General features: G+C 45.7%; 1 protein-coding gene across 1 annotated transcript; it reads left to right on the top strand.

The window, feature by feature from the left end:
- Positions 1 to 3,527: 3,527 nt before the first annotated feature.
- On the top strand, positions 3,528 to 11,604 carry MAS1 (MAS1 proto-oncogene, G protein-coupled receptor). Its single transcript, XM_004770848.3, has one exon. It carries the CDS (start codon positions 3,555 to 3,557, stop codon positions 4,530 to 4,532), a length of 978 nt encoding a protein of 325 aa, XP_004770905.1. The 5' UTR covers positions 3,528 to 3,554; the 3' UTR covers positions 4,533 to 11,604.
- The last annotated feature ends 1,708 nt before the right edge of the window (positions 11,605 to 13,312 follow it).

The raw sequence follows: 13,312 nt of genomic DNA, 5'->3' as shown, positions 1-13,312 counted from the left end.
CACCTCCTTTTTTCCGGTCCCTACCTTTAGCACTTGGAGTTCCACAGTCCTCTGTTCGCCCTGGGGTCTATCAGATGGCTCCTGTGTCCTAGTCACTGTCCTCTTTCTCGCGACCTCACCCTTCTCCTAACCCCGTTGCATTCTGTAGTCCGTCATTGCACCCAGTCCCTTCCGTGTCGTTCGATCCCATGGGCGCCCCTCTTCCACCGTTGCACCAGCCTGGGAAAACCAGAGCCCTGGCTAAAGCCAGCCCCCTCCTTCACCGTGCTCCCACCTGGACAGCTGAGCTGTAGCTGGAGAAAAGCACATTCGGGATGACTTTTTAAATTCCTGGGGGTTTAAAGACACACTGGAGGGCTCTGAGGTCTGCCCGAAATCTCCCTCTTTGGGTATTTCCCTGGTCCTTTCGCTTGTTCACTTGATGATTTCACAGAGAACCCTCCACCTCTCCCTGGACCTCTCCTCACTCTTCGCTGATGATTTAGCTTCTTACTTTGCTGAAAAAGGAGATACTGTGCATTCAGAAGAGAATGTCTTCCAACTTCTAACACTCCTGCTGTCAGCCTACCTGCCTAACTGCATTTTTAACTACACACTCTGCCTTCCCTTCTGCTCTGATGAATAAATTATGCTACCAGCAAAAGCCAGCAACTCCACCAAGCTCTAGACCCCTAAGTCATGAATCATCTATTGTTTCTTCTTTCCTGGAAAATTCTTATTAGTTCATCAACTCTCCCCCAAACCCCTGCAGCCCTCTCCAGTTACTCCTCCATTTCTGCTGGCATTTGCATTGGTTTTGCTCAAGAGGGTTGTCCATGCTCCCCGTCTCTACCTACCCTCCTCCCCGTCTCTACCTACCCTCCTCCCCGTCTCTACCTACCCTCCTCCCATCGTCCCGGGAATCCATTGGCTAATCAGACTTTCACTTTCTCCGCTGTGCCTGAACGGCTCTCATCAAGGTCAACAATGACTCTACTCTAATGGTCCACTTCCAATTCTTATCTGATTTGAACTTAGAATAGAAGTTAGCACAGTTGATCACACTTTGAGAAACACCTTTGCTTCCTGGACAGCACTCTTCTGTGATTGTCTCTTATCTCTCTGCCAGATCCATCTTAGTTTCTTTTGCTTCTTTCTCATCTCCCTGACCTGTGAACTTCGAAATGTCCCAGGGATTGGTCTTTGGACCTCTTCTCCTTTACATTTACCTGTATTTCATAGATAATCTCATTTAGCCTCATGATTTTAAATCCCACCTGGTTGCATACAATACCTGTATTTCTACGCCCAGACTGCACCTGTCTCCCCAGCTCCCGTCACTACTAGACATCTCCATTTGCATAGGCTTTTCTTTTCTTTTTTAAAAGATTTATTTATGTATTATTTGAGAGAGAGAGAGAGTGTGTCGAGGCAGTGCGGAGGAAGAGAGAGAATCTCAAGCAGACTCCCCACTGAGAGTGCAGCCTGATGCGGTGCTCGATCCCACTCCCCCGAGACCATGACCTGAGTCAAAATCAAAAGTCAGATGCTTAACCAACTGAGCCACCCCGGCGTCCCATGGATGGGCTTTGCAAACTCAATATAACTCTCCTAAGCCACTCCAGCGGCACCTTGTCCATTCAGTAAATGGCTGAAAACTCATTTTCTCTCTGCAATAACACCTCTCATCCATCAACGAACCAAACTGCATCCAGAATCCAACCACATCTTGCTGCCTCCACGACCACATTCTGGTTCGTATGTGGTCTGCGCTTTTTCTGTGTGGCATTTATTAGGATTTGATGTCTTTTTACTTGTGGTTTTTGTTTGGTTATTGACTGCCTTCCCACTGGAAGAGAGACTCTAAGAGGTTGATGGTTGGTCTGTTTCCTTCACTGCCGTGTCCCAATGCCTAGAACAGTGCCCAGCAGGAAGTTGGCTTTGAATGTGTATTGGGCGGGTGACTGTGGGGAATGTGACCATCTTACCCACAGACGTCTAACAAAGGCTGGTCTCTACAGCAGATCTTCGGTCTGTCATGCCATGTCTGGTCCTGGTGTTGGGCTCCTGAGGGTATTGGGGTCTATTTCTTCTGTTTAATTATGAAATGAAAGGAGAACTTGCCCCAGTGAAAATCCTTTCCAGTACCTCATCTGAGTAGCTGAGGGAAGTGTTAGTCAGGAGATGAGGGATAAGAACAGTGGAGGCAGAGGCCCCAGGGGCTCCTGAAGCACACCACTGGGGAGGTAACTATCCTTCTGAGCAGGCCGCCTGTGAGTCTGGATGTCAGGCACAGCTGTACTGAGCTCTACACGCGGAGATGTGCCAATGCTGGGCTTCTGCTGACTCAATCCTGAAAACATCTAATATCACTGAGACGTGCAAACTTCACAAAACATTGCATCTCTGCACTGTTCTCCTTTAGGGAAGCTTGTAAGGAAAAGGCAGATATCTATTAATTTAAAATATTGATTTGATTAACTTCCTAAAGGTTAATTATTTTGCATATGGAGGGACCCTGGTCTACAAGGTCAAAATTCAAAAAACAAAAGAGTATTTTACTGCCACCATCAAAATGACAAGAACAACGACTTGACAAAGTCAAGGACAAATTAAAGTTGGCACCAGGCAGAGGATCTCTGCCGCTGCCTACCTTGTCCTTTCTCCAGTGGGGGAAGTGGCATCTGTGTATTTGTTACATAACAGGAAGAAGGCGGGGACTGTGCATATATTTATTTTGCAATTCATAGACATGTGATAGGAAGTTTCTGAGACTCTTTGCTTTGCAGTTTCAAATATTTAGCGTTTCTATTGGTTTCCAGTTAGTGCTTTGTTGAATGTCTGTTAGAAGTGTTTTCCTGCACGGTCTGGCCTGTGCTTTGTGGCGATGTGACCACACCTTGTTAAGTCTCACCATCTGTCACTCAGGTCTTCGGTTTGCCTGGCACACCTCGTCTGGAGAGGTGCCCAGTTTTGTCAGAGATATTGAGACCACATAAGATAAATGCCTTCTAATTGTTCACACTTACAAAAATATCGGTATATGATGGAACAAAATTTTGCTAGCTATTCTCTCTCATTTACCCATCACTTATGGCACTTTATGCATTAAAAAAATGACGACAACAACACTGACCAAAAATATATTTTGTCTTTGCTCCTGAATGCAATTAATCTGGTTCTTCAGAATGGGAGACAGGTGCAGAAGATGAATGATTTTCAAGACACCCTTCTGAGAGCATGGGCCAGACCAGATGTGGACACCAGGCACTCTGACCCTCCCGTTTTGCCGAATCCCTTTTGGCACTGAGCCACAAGCAAATAATAATACAGAATTAAGGGCTATTGAAGGACCAAAAAAAAAAAAAATCATGAACTCAGTTCTCTTTTCTGATAAAATGTCTAATTTTATCATTGTCAGAAAGAGTCAGTTAAACATATTTGTTAACCATGAAGTTCATGATCCGTTGCTGAAATTTTCCCTTCTCCACCAATGCATCCATTTTCATGCCCTCTTTTTTTGTTTTACTTATTTATAGAAAATTACCTGAAGAGCCCCTGCCTGAGGCCTCCTCATGGATGAGTCGAACGTGACGTCATTCGTTGATGAGAAGTCCACCAACGCCTCCACCGCCAGGAATACCTCGGCTGGAGACCTGCGTCGGGAAATTCCAATTGTGCACTGGGTAATTATGAGCATCTCCCCTCTGGGCTTTGTCGAAAATGGAATCCTCCTCTGGTTCCTCTGCTTCCGGATGAGAAGAAATCCCTTCACGGTCTACATCACCCACTTGTCTATTGCAGACATCTCATTGCTCTTTTGTATTTTTATTCTGTCTGTTGACTATGCCTTAGATTATGAGCTCTCTTCTGGCTATTACTACACGATCGTCACATTATCAGTGACTTTTCTGTTTGGCTACAACACGGGCCTCTATCTGTTGACGGCCATTAGTGTGGAGAGGTGCCTGTCTGTCCTCTACCCCATCTGGTACCGATGTCATCGCCCCAAGCACCAGTCGGCATTTGTCTGTGCCCTCCTGTGGGCACTTTCGTGCTTGGTAACCACCATGGAGTATGTCATGTGCATTGACAGTGAAGGGCAGAGTCACTCTCAAAGTGACTGCAGGGCGGTGATCATCTTCATTGCCATTCTGAGTTTCCTGGTCTTCACTCCCCTCATGGTGGTGTCCAGCACCATCCTAGTGATTAAGATCCGAAAGAACACGTGGACGGCCCATTCCTCAAAGCTGTACATAGTCATCATGGTCACCATCATCATCTTCCTCATTTTTGCTATGCCCATGAGGCTCCTCTATCTGCTCTATTATGAATATTGGTCAGCCTTTGGAAACTTGCACCATATTTCTCTTCTCTTCTCCACAATCAACAGCAGTGCCAACCCTTTTATTTACTTCTTCGTGGGCAGCAGTAAGAAAAAGCGGTTCAAGGAGTCCTTAAAAGTGGTTCTGACCAGGGCTTTCAAGGATGAAATGCAACCCAGGCGCCAGGAAGACAATGGCAACACCACCACAATTGAGACTGTGGTCTGAGGACAGTGGCAGGAAACCATGGACAAAAATGGTGGGGCACAGATTATTTGTACTTTGTGCTTGGACTACCACTTCAGTGTGTCCTAAATATGGCACGGAAGGATGCCTCATCACCTGCATGAGATACTCATTGATGATAAGACCCTATCCTTGTACTGTATCTTCTGAAAAAACTCAAAATATGTTGGACCTCTATCATTTCTGTACCTATGAAGAAACCTTCGGTTCCTCCTCAGCTCTTCCAGCAGCACTTCCCATGAATTGTAGAAATTACTCTGGCAAGAACATGTACAGATGAGTATTGGTGGAGCCATGTAGCAGGAAGAACATGGGTGTTGGAGTCAGATCGACTCTTATCATTTGCTGCCTGTGGGAGTTCAGGAAAGTGGTTTGACCTCTCAGAGTCTCTTGTCCTCACCTATAAACTGTTTAATAGTAATAGTCCATTCCTCCCAGGATAGTGGTGAGGATGAAATGTGGAGTTACGATATGCTGCGCACTTGGCACATTGTCAATGCTCAATAAACATCAGTCTTTCCACCTTGAAATGCAAGAAGAGAGACCAACTTCTGTTTTGTAACTTGTGCATGCACGCACACACACATACACACAGCTCTATCACGTGCAAATACTGTTATGTGTTTTCCAATGTTGAATGTACATTTATGAAGGTCTTTTTGCTTGAAGCATGAAAGCTTTTCACAGCACAACACCTCTGCTGGAAACATCTGCAGATGTTACAACATCCAACCAGCCACGTGTGAGAGCATTATCTTGGGTTGTGAAGAAAAACATTTGGCCGCCAGTAGAGGAGTTTCTCGTGGCTTTTCCTTCCCTCTGTGAGAATGCTTGATGTAATGAAAGTCTGTTTGGAAATCCTTTGCTTGATGTAAGTTTTCATGAATGGAACTTAAGTCACAAGTCTGTGAGGGTGATTATGTTTTTGGAGCCTCCCCTTCCACCCCCATGAAGTGATGGGTTGTTTATAGCCACAGAGTTGTCACCAGCAGCCAGACGCAGGTTTCTGCACTTTCAACCCAATCTCCTCCTGAGCGCTTCTTTGTGTTAGTCCTGGGAGGAGGCCCTGCAGCAGGGGCTGATGAGTGTTTTGACCACATCTCAGAGGGTACGTGGACATTTTTCCCAAGAAAATCTGTGCAGGGCTTGGTCAATATCTTATTGCTCTGCTGCTCTCCTGCCATGACTTGTGTCTGAGTCTTCAAACAGCATGTCCTGGGTCTCCCCTAGGAAACCCATCATGGCCCATAGACTATCTTACCGTCTTTTGTTTCCTTCTGCCCCTTCTAACTGCTCCACAAAAATGGCAATGCTTCATGTGGTCCTAAGGGACTAAAATGTTCATGCCTATAAATGAACCCATTGGGATTTATCTTAACCATTTGTCTCCCAAGGGTCAGAGAAGCCATGATGAAAGGGTTCTGTTGCTGTTCATTTCTTCTCCATCCTCTGACTCTCGAAATGAATGATCACCTGTGATCTGATCATGGGAGGAGGGTGGTGGGCAGCTTCACTGGGGGAGATGCGCAAGTCTCTCCCACCCAGCTGAGCTTGGAGACAGGTGGCTCTTCAGTGGGTGATGACATCTGATTCAGAAACCAGGCAGCTTGTTTTCAGGAGCCCAGATGGGTGTGGAGTGCTGACATTTACAATGATCTTGTTTTTGATGGAAAACAGAGCATCTTCCCTGGGTAAGAACAGAATATGGAGGTCAGAGCGGCCCTCAGATTGCCACCATCCTCCCGGTGCTGCGCTGGCTTCTGGGATAGGAAAAAGGGATCGGCTTCATCTCATCTCAAAGGGATCTTTGGTTTCAAAGAGGAACCCAAAGACTCCAGGGAACAAGGACTTTTCCCCCATGGAAAATACGGTGAACTCATGAGAAGCCTCCATTGATTGCCTTCCTGCAGATAAAGTGGGGAAATTGAATGTGATCATAAATATAAAAATTCTTCCAAGCTTTTAAAGAGCAATGTCTTGCAAACAGGTAAGATTCAGAGTTTAGCAGTGTTCCAAGGACAAATTCCTCTCTCTTAAATAAACCCATTCCCCAAAGTGAACTATAAGGTTAAAACTAAAACAGGAAGAGTTAAGTAAATGTGCACATATGGAGGAGAGTAGGCTAGATATTTTGTACCCTTTGTGCATGTAGACACTTTGCCTGAGTCATCATAGGCTGTGTGGGGGGGGGTGCGTTTCTATGACTTCCCTGGGCCCCAGGAGAAGGTTGTTCAGATACAATGATTGTCCTTGATGAAGGGAACAGATCATCACAGATTGCCTTCTCTGCCAGACTCCATGATGTGAGCAAGGCCAAGATGAGCAAGTGGAAAACCCTTGTGGTCTAGAATAGGAGTGAAGGACGCACACGTGTACTACAGCTCCAAGCTGCACATGAATCAAGGATGGGGGAGTGTTCTAAATGAAGTTGTGTTGAGGTCAAGAGGAAGGTTAAATCCCATGTTTTGTAGTAAAAAAAGGACCATATAATGGAGATGCCTTTTGGTTGCTGGAGGGCAGGTAGGATTTCAGAGGAGCAAGGAGGTGGGGAAGCTGGCAGAGCGCGACCTGAGCAAAGGCGTGCACACCACCACCTGGGAGAAGCAGGGCCGGTCGCTGTGTCTGCCAGGGGCTGGCTGGAGAAGCAGACCTTGGAGACTTAGATGGTCATGCTCACCTTCCGGCTCTTCTCTCTTGGATGCTCTGCCTCTGGTCTCCTGGCTTCACATTCTTCAAGACTGTTGGGACGTAGCCCCCAGGACTTCTCTTTACATCCTTTCTCACTGACATCCTGCCTTGCCATGGGTGGCGGTCTCAAGTTCTTATCTCCACAGGTCATCCATTGGCCTTGATGAGGTGGCCAGGTGACCAGGTGACCTCAACTCTTCTCCTTTCTGGGTGACACTCTGAGTCTTAGGGCAACTCATTATCAACATACTTCTGAGAAAAAAAAAATGCCCCAGGTCTGCCTTCTGACCCTGCTCTCCCATCCTTCACCTCCTTCACCTCCAGATGCCCACTGCCTTGGACTTCTATGTCCTGAGACCTCATGTGTCTGACCTCTGTGTGGTCTTGTCTCTGTGCTGTCGGACTTCTGGTGTCCCCAGCCCATCACTCTCCCTGTGCCCCTTGATTCTCTTGCCCCCTTGCTCTTCTACCTGCCCTTTGTTTGGTTGCTCCCTGGCCCCTACAGATCTTCCAAGTGGCATGGAAAGCCCTGGCCACCGTCTGTGGAGGGCTCCTGCAGAGTCAAGGTGCCAACAGCTTGGCCCCTTTTCATGACTCATGCCCCGGGCAGCTCTTCCAAACCCTCTCCCTCCTTGTCTCTCTATCTGATGCCTTTCCCCTCACTGCTGCTCTTCCCTCACCACCTTCTTCACGGATCGCTGGAAACAAATCCAGGCCGTTAGGCAATAACTCTCCAACACTCCCTACTGTCCAGAGTGACCTGATTGGTGCTGTGCCTTCTTTTTCTCTTGCCTGAAGGTTTTTCTCCCCTTCCACGTTTTCCTATCCATTGGCTTCTCAGCTTGTAGTCTTACTCCTGTTAGCAACCAATGTTATTTTCTTGTTGCAAGTAAAAAGCCAAGTCCTTATAGTGATCTATATAGGGTTCTACATGATCTGGGTCCCCTCACTCTCCCCAGGGTTAGTGGGGCTCCTCCTCCAGACATACCTGCTTCCTTGCAATCCTTCAAAGATGCCAAGTACACTCCCACTTCCGGGCTTTTCACCATGATGTCCCTTCTACCTGGAATGTCCTCCCCCTAAGTCTCTCTCACTTCCCCTCTTCCCTCAGGCTTCTGGTCAGATGTCACCTCAGCAGGGAGGCTCCCACTGCCACCCAACACATGGCCACCAGCCTCTCCGCCTCTCCCTCCCCACGTGGCTCAGTTTCTCCTCAGAGCTCATCACATTGCCACTTTGTACATCCATTTTCATGCTTGCTCGTTCTGGAGGATAAGGTGCTGGAGGGCAGGGACTTCCTTTTGCTCTTGGCTATGGCCCCAGCCCTGGAGGAGCAGGTGCTCCTTACTTGTGGTGGTGAGATCATGGGCCTCTTAAAGGCTCAGGTCACTCCGATCTTAACACAAGCAAACCATCAAAAAAAAAAAGCGCCAATCCCTACTATCCTGTTCAGCATCTATCTCATCTCCCTTGCTTCACAGAGAACTTCTGGAAAGGCTCCTCCACATTTTCTGTGTTATGGTTCACCCCTCTATACTAGCTGGCTGACTTACGACCTTACTGCCACACTGAATCTGGCCGAGCTTGGAGTACAACATTGCTATGTCTGTTGGGTTCTTTTCTACCTTTTGTGGCACTGGACATATTGACCATACTCTTCTTGAAAATATCTTTTCTTTTGAGTTCTGATTGGTCATTTTCCCTCTAACTCTCATTTTTAATCCTAGTCTACCAGTCTGGAGGTTTACCACCTCTTACCTTGTCCTTCCTTGCTCCTACCTTAAGTGGCCGTATCTTCTGTGGTTCAGTAGCTGGACCTCTGCTCTCTTGTTCTGCATACTCTCCGTTGGTATCCTTATCCATAATGGCTTACATACTTATGACCCTCACATCCCACTGACTGACTTAACTCTGTTCTAGTCCAGTGTATCCAATGACCTAACGGGCATTTGGACGTGATGTTTGCAAATACCTCAAATGCAAGCTATCCAGTTACCCACCATTCCTCCTCTATTCTTTTCTCAGTGAATGACACCACTTGTCACCCTGTCACCCAGCAATGCTATTCCCTTTGCACAGACTGCTCTTCTCTCTTTTTAATCTAGCAAACTCCATTCATTCATCTACATCCAGCTCATGGATCAGTCACTCAGGGGTGCCTGAGTTCCTGGATGACAATTTCACAGTTTGCTTTCTTTTTCACAAGAATAGAAGCAACTAGGAGAAATCTTCCCCATCTTACCAACATCATATCTGTGGATCTAGCTGCATGTCTCTGTGCATAGACTCCTCCCTTTTTATTTTGAAGGAACTCACTGTGTCCTTGGCTAAGGTGAGCCCTCATACCGGGGCTAGCTACAATTTTGGTAGGTACAGTTTTGAAAAATGACTCCAAAAATTATTAACCTCTTTTCTGTGACTAAAGCCAAGATATCATCACTTCTCAAGATTTTGTGGGTTGACTGAGATCAGCTGGGTTCTTCCTATTTGGGGTTTCCTATGGCTACAGTCAGATGTTGGCTGAGGCAGCAGGGGTCTGAAGGCGGGACTGGGCGTGGCATCCAGGATGGTGCCCTCATGGGGTTGATAGATAGCTGTGGGCTAAGCTGGAGAGGTTTTCCAGAGTTCCTACACTTGGCCTCTTGAGGTGCTAGAGTCTAGAACACAACTGTGTTCTGAGAGGAACTTTCCTGAGAATGAGCTTTTCCAAGAGGCAAAAATCAACTGTTGATTTCTCACTTATTTGAATGAATTAACATGTGGTTCAAAATACAAGTTTTCCCCCCTCTTGTTTCATTCATGTATAATTGACACGTATCATTGTGTTCCTTTTAGCTATACAACATTACAATAAGTTTTGATAAAGACACAATGAAAAACTTTCTCGTAATTCTAATTTCACTTTTCAAGATAATGTATTTCCCAACAGGACTCACTATGAAATCTTGGTCCTTACTTTAATAAGATTCCCTTTTGACAAATATTTCCAAAAACCAGTCATCCTTGGATATGGAGATCTTCTTGTGCTATTTTTAAATGTGTACATGTAAGTGTTAACACAAAGGGTTGAGTTGTCAAAGCAGACTCTTTGTGAATTGCAGATCTTACCCCATGGAAAGGTAATGATCCAAAGGTCACAGGCAAGCACAGGCACAAATGAAACCCTCTTTTCTGGAGGAACCCCAAACTGAGGTGCAGCTCCCAAAACATCCCTTTTTCCTATGTGAGAATGTAGCTTAGCTTTAAGCTGGTGAGTTCTGAACAATGTAGGTGAACACATTGTTTTCAAAGGACAGCATTTAGGTTTGAGGTGTGTCCATTTTGCAATTCTGTTTATCACACAGAAAATGTGTGTGTCACTATTCCTTCTTCTCCAGTCTTGTGTCCCATAAATCTATAAATTCTAAATTTATTTGCAATAACCAATCTTGATAGATCAGCTGTATTGTGTTGAAAATAGAACTAGTTTCCCAAGTATAATACTTTTAGAAAGCAGTCTGAAAGAGATTTGTGTCTTTACAAGGAGTCCTGGTTGAGGTCATTCATTCCCCCAAGGCACTCCCTGTAGGGAAGGAGCAAGTTATACCTGACGCTAAGGTTTCCTTTCTAAGGCCTCAGCTAACACCAGGACTGTGAATGCCTGAGGCAGAGACTGTTCTTACTGCAAGGCAGACAGAGAGGAGGACCCTGCCCTTGCAGCGAGAAGACTAGGACTTAAAGCCTGACTCATCAGCTGTGTGCGAGTCAGCAAGTTTCCTCCCAAAGCAGATCCTGAGGCAAGGATTTGGTGCAAATTATTTATTTAGGAGGTCACCCTAAGCAGTGATGGAGGGATTGGGATATTTAGACAAGAAAGAGAGGAAACCAATATAGAGTGAGTTAGTGAGTAAAGACCCAGGAGAGTGGACACTCCTGAGAGACACATGTAATCCACTCAGCACCACCCTCCTGGAGGGATGAAGATGGTGCTGAGCCACCACCTCCTGCCTCTTGTAGGCAAAGGTTGCTCTTAGCGTGACAACTCCCGGCTCCTCTGGGTATGCCGTGGGTCCAGCTCCTCTGGGTATGCCCTGGGAGAACACTGTAAAGCAGAGAGGCTTAGGAAACTTAGGCAGGTGCAGCTCCGCCTGTAGGTGACCTCAGGGTGCTTTCAGGGCTAAACAATAGCATTTGCTCTAATGGGATAAAAATAATCTGCCTCACAAAGCACAAAGCAGTCATGCCAAATATAAATGAGATAATGTGTGTGAAACTCCCCCCAAACTGGGAAACATCAATCAAAAGGCAGTTACTCCTTGGGGCACCTGGCTAGCTCAGTCAGTAGAGCATGCAACACTTGATCTCGGGGTTGTAGGTTCAAACCCCATGTTGCATGTAGAAATCACTAAAAAATTAAAAAAAAAAATCTAAAAAAAAAAGAAAAGAGTCCTTGCGGACATCATGCTAAGTGAAATAAGCCAGGCATAAAAGGGCACGAGATGCCTGGAACAGTCAAATTCATAAAGACAGAATGGAGAAGGGCGGCTGCCAGGGACTGTGGGGAGGGGCATGGAGAATTCATGTTGGGTATAGACAGATTTTCAGTCTTGGGAGATGAGAAGGCGCTGGAGACGGACGGTGACAATGAGTGCAGATTATTGTAAATGTACTTAATGCTACTGAAATGGACACTTAGGAATGGTGAAAACGGTAACTTCTATGTCATGTATACCTTGCCACAATAAAACAATTAGTTCTTATACTTTCAAGGCACTGGGTGTGCTCCTCAGAATGCTTGAGTGTCTGGCCCACCGATGGGCCCCCAGCCCATAGTCTTGATGACAAGGAATGAAGAGAAACTCGTCACTCTGGGGGGTGTAGCACCAGCAACATCTCCTGTGTGAGCAGACACGGGGCCAATTCAACAATACCTCTCACGATCTGTACTTGCAAACGAGTGTGCAAGCCCTGCAGGATCTTGGTGAAGCCACTGCAAAGGACCAGAGGGCAACCATTTTTGGGCTTTGTGGGCCATACCGTTTGTGTTGCAATGACTCAACTCTCTCTTCGAGGGAAAGCAGCCATGGACGATAGATCAGCGAGGGAGCATGGCTATATTCCCGTAAAACTTTATGGACAGATACTGAAAATTGAATCTCATGTAAATTGTCACTTGCCACAAAAATTTCTTCAGCCATTTGAAAATGTAAACAACTACTTTTAGTTGGTAGCTTGCATAAAAACGAGTGGCAGCTCACTGTGGTGGTCGCGGGGCTTTGCCGCCCTGGACCTGGAGTATTTTGGGATTCCCTCTTCTGGAATTGCTTTTAATGTGGCCGAAACACATCTGTCTATATTCCTGATCTCAGTGGTGGCCAGTCACCATTGTGCCCTGAAGATCTGGCTGCAAAAGGACCAGCAGACACCTTGACTCAAACCTGATGGATGAAATTGACAAATCTGAATAAATCAGAGAAACATAAGGTGATACTAGAAAACGAGGGAAAGATGTTCTTTGGTAGCTCACTTGGCTATAAATATAATTCCTTTTCTGTACTCAGACCATTTTATTCAGTCATAACAAACTAGATGCTCTGGATTTGGAAAGAATTCTTGGAGTTTTTCAGAGACTCGGAATGAAATGTTCATGTGTAAGAATTCATGTTGGGTTTTTAGAAAGATGAAGATTTCACATATGGCTTTTGGGTACAGCATGAATAAACTCTAATTGCCGACAAATTAGAAAACCAGAACATTCCTAATACTGGGTTGATTAGTGCTGGCAAGCTTTGTACCATCTCCATCTTAAATAAGGAACATAATCCTGTCTAGAGTTGTGGGATAAATATTTCAGGATGTTATTAACGCAAAGGTCATTATCACACTGATACACTGATATATGCTTTTGATCAAAGTGTACCCTTAAAATGATTTGGTCTTGGACAAATGTAGAAAGAGAAAAAGAGTCCTTAAAACACAATAATGGTACAATGAAACACCATTAAAAGTCCTTCGGTTCTATTAGCCCTGGTGGAGCGTAGTTGAGTGTTTATGGGAAATCAAACTGAGGTCCCGAGGACTTCCCACGTTTCTTC

Source organism: Mustela putorius, unplaced genomic scaffold (genome assembly GCF_011764305.1).
Source record: "Mustela putorius furo isolate JIRA1106 unplaced genomic scaffold, ASM1176430v1.1 tig00000450_pilon_pilon_pilon, whole genome shotgun sequence".
Taxonomy (NCBI): Eukaryota; Metazoa; Chordata; class Mammalia; order Carnivora; family Mustelidae; genus Mustela; species Mustela putorius.
The sequence above is the reverse complement of the archived record's forward strand: the minus strand, read 5'-3'. Positions and strand labels throughout refer to the sequence as shown.

Bases quoted from the DNA above. Each gene is read 5' to 3' on its own strand.
- MAS1 (XM_004770848.3), top strand. From the start codon at position 3,555: ATGGATGAGTCGAACGTGACGTCATTCGTTGATGAGAAGTCCACCAAC.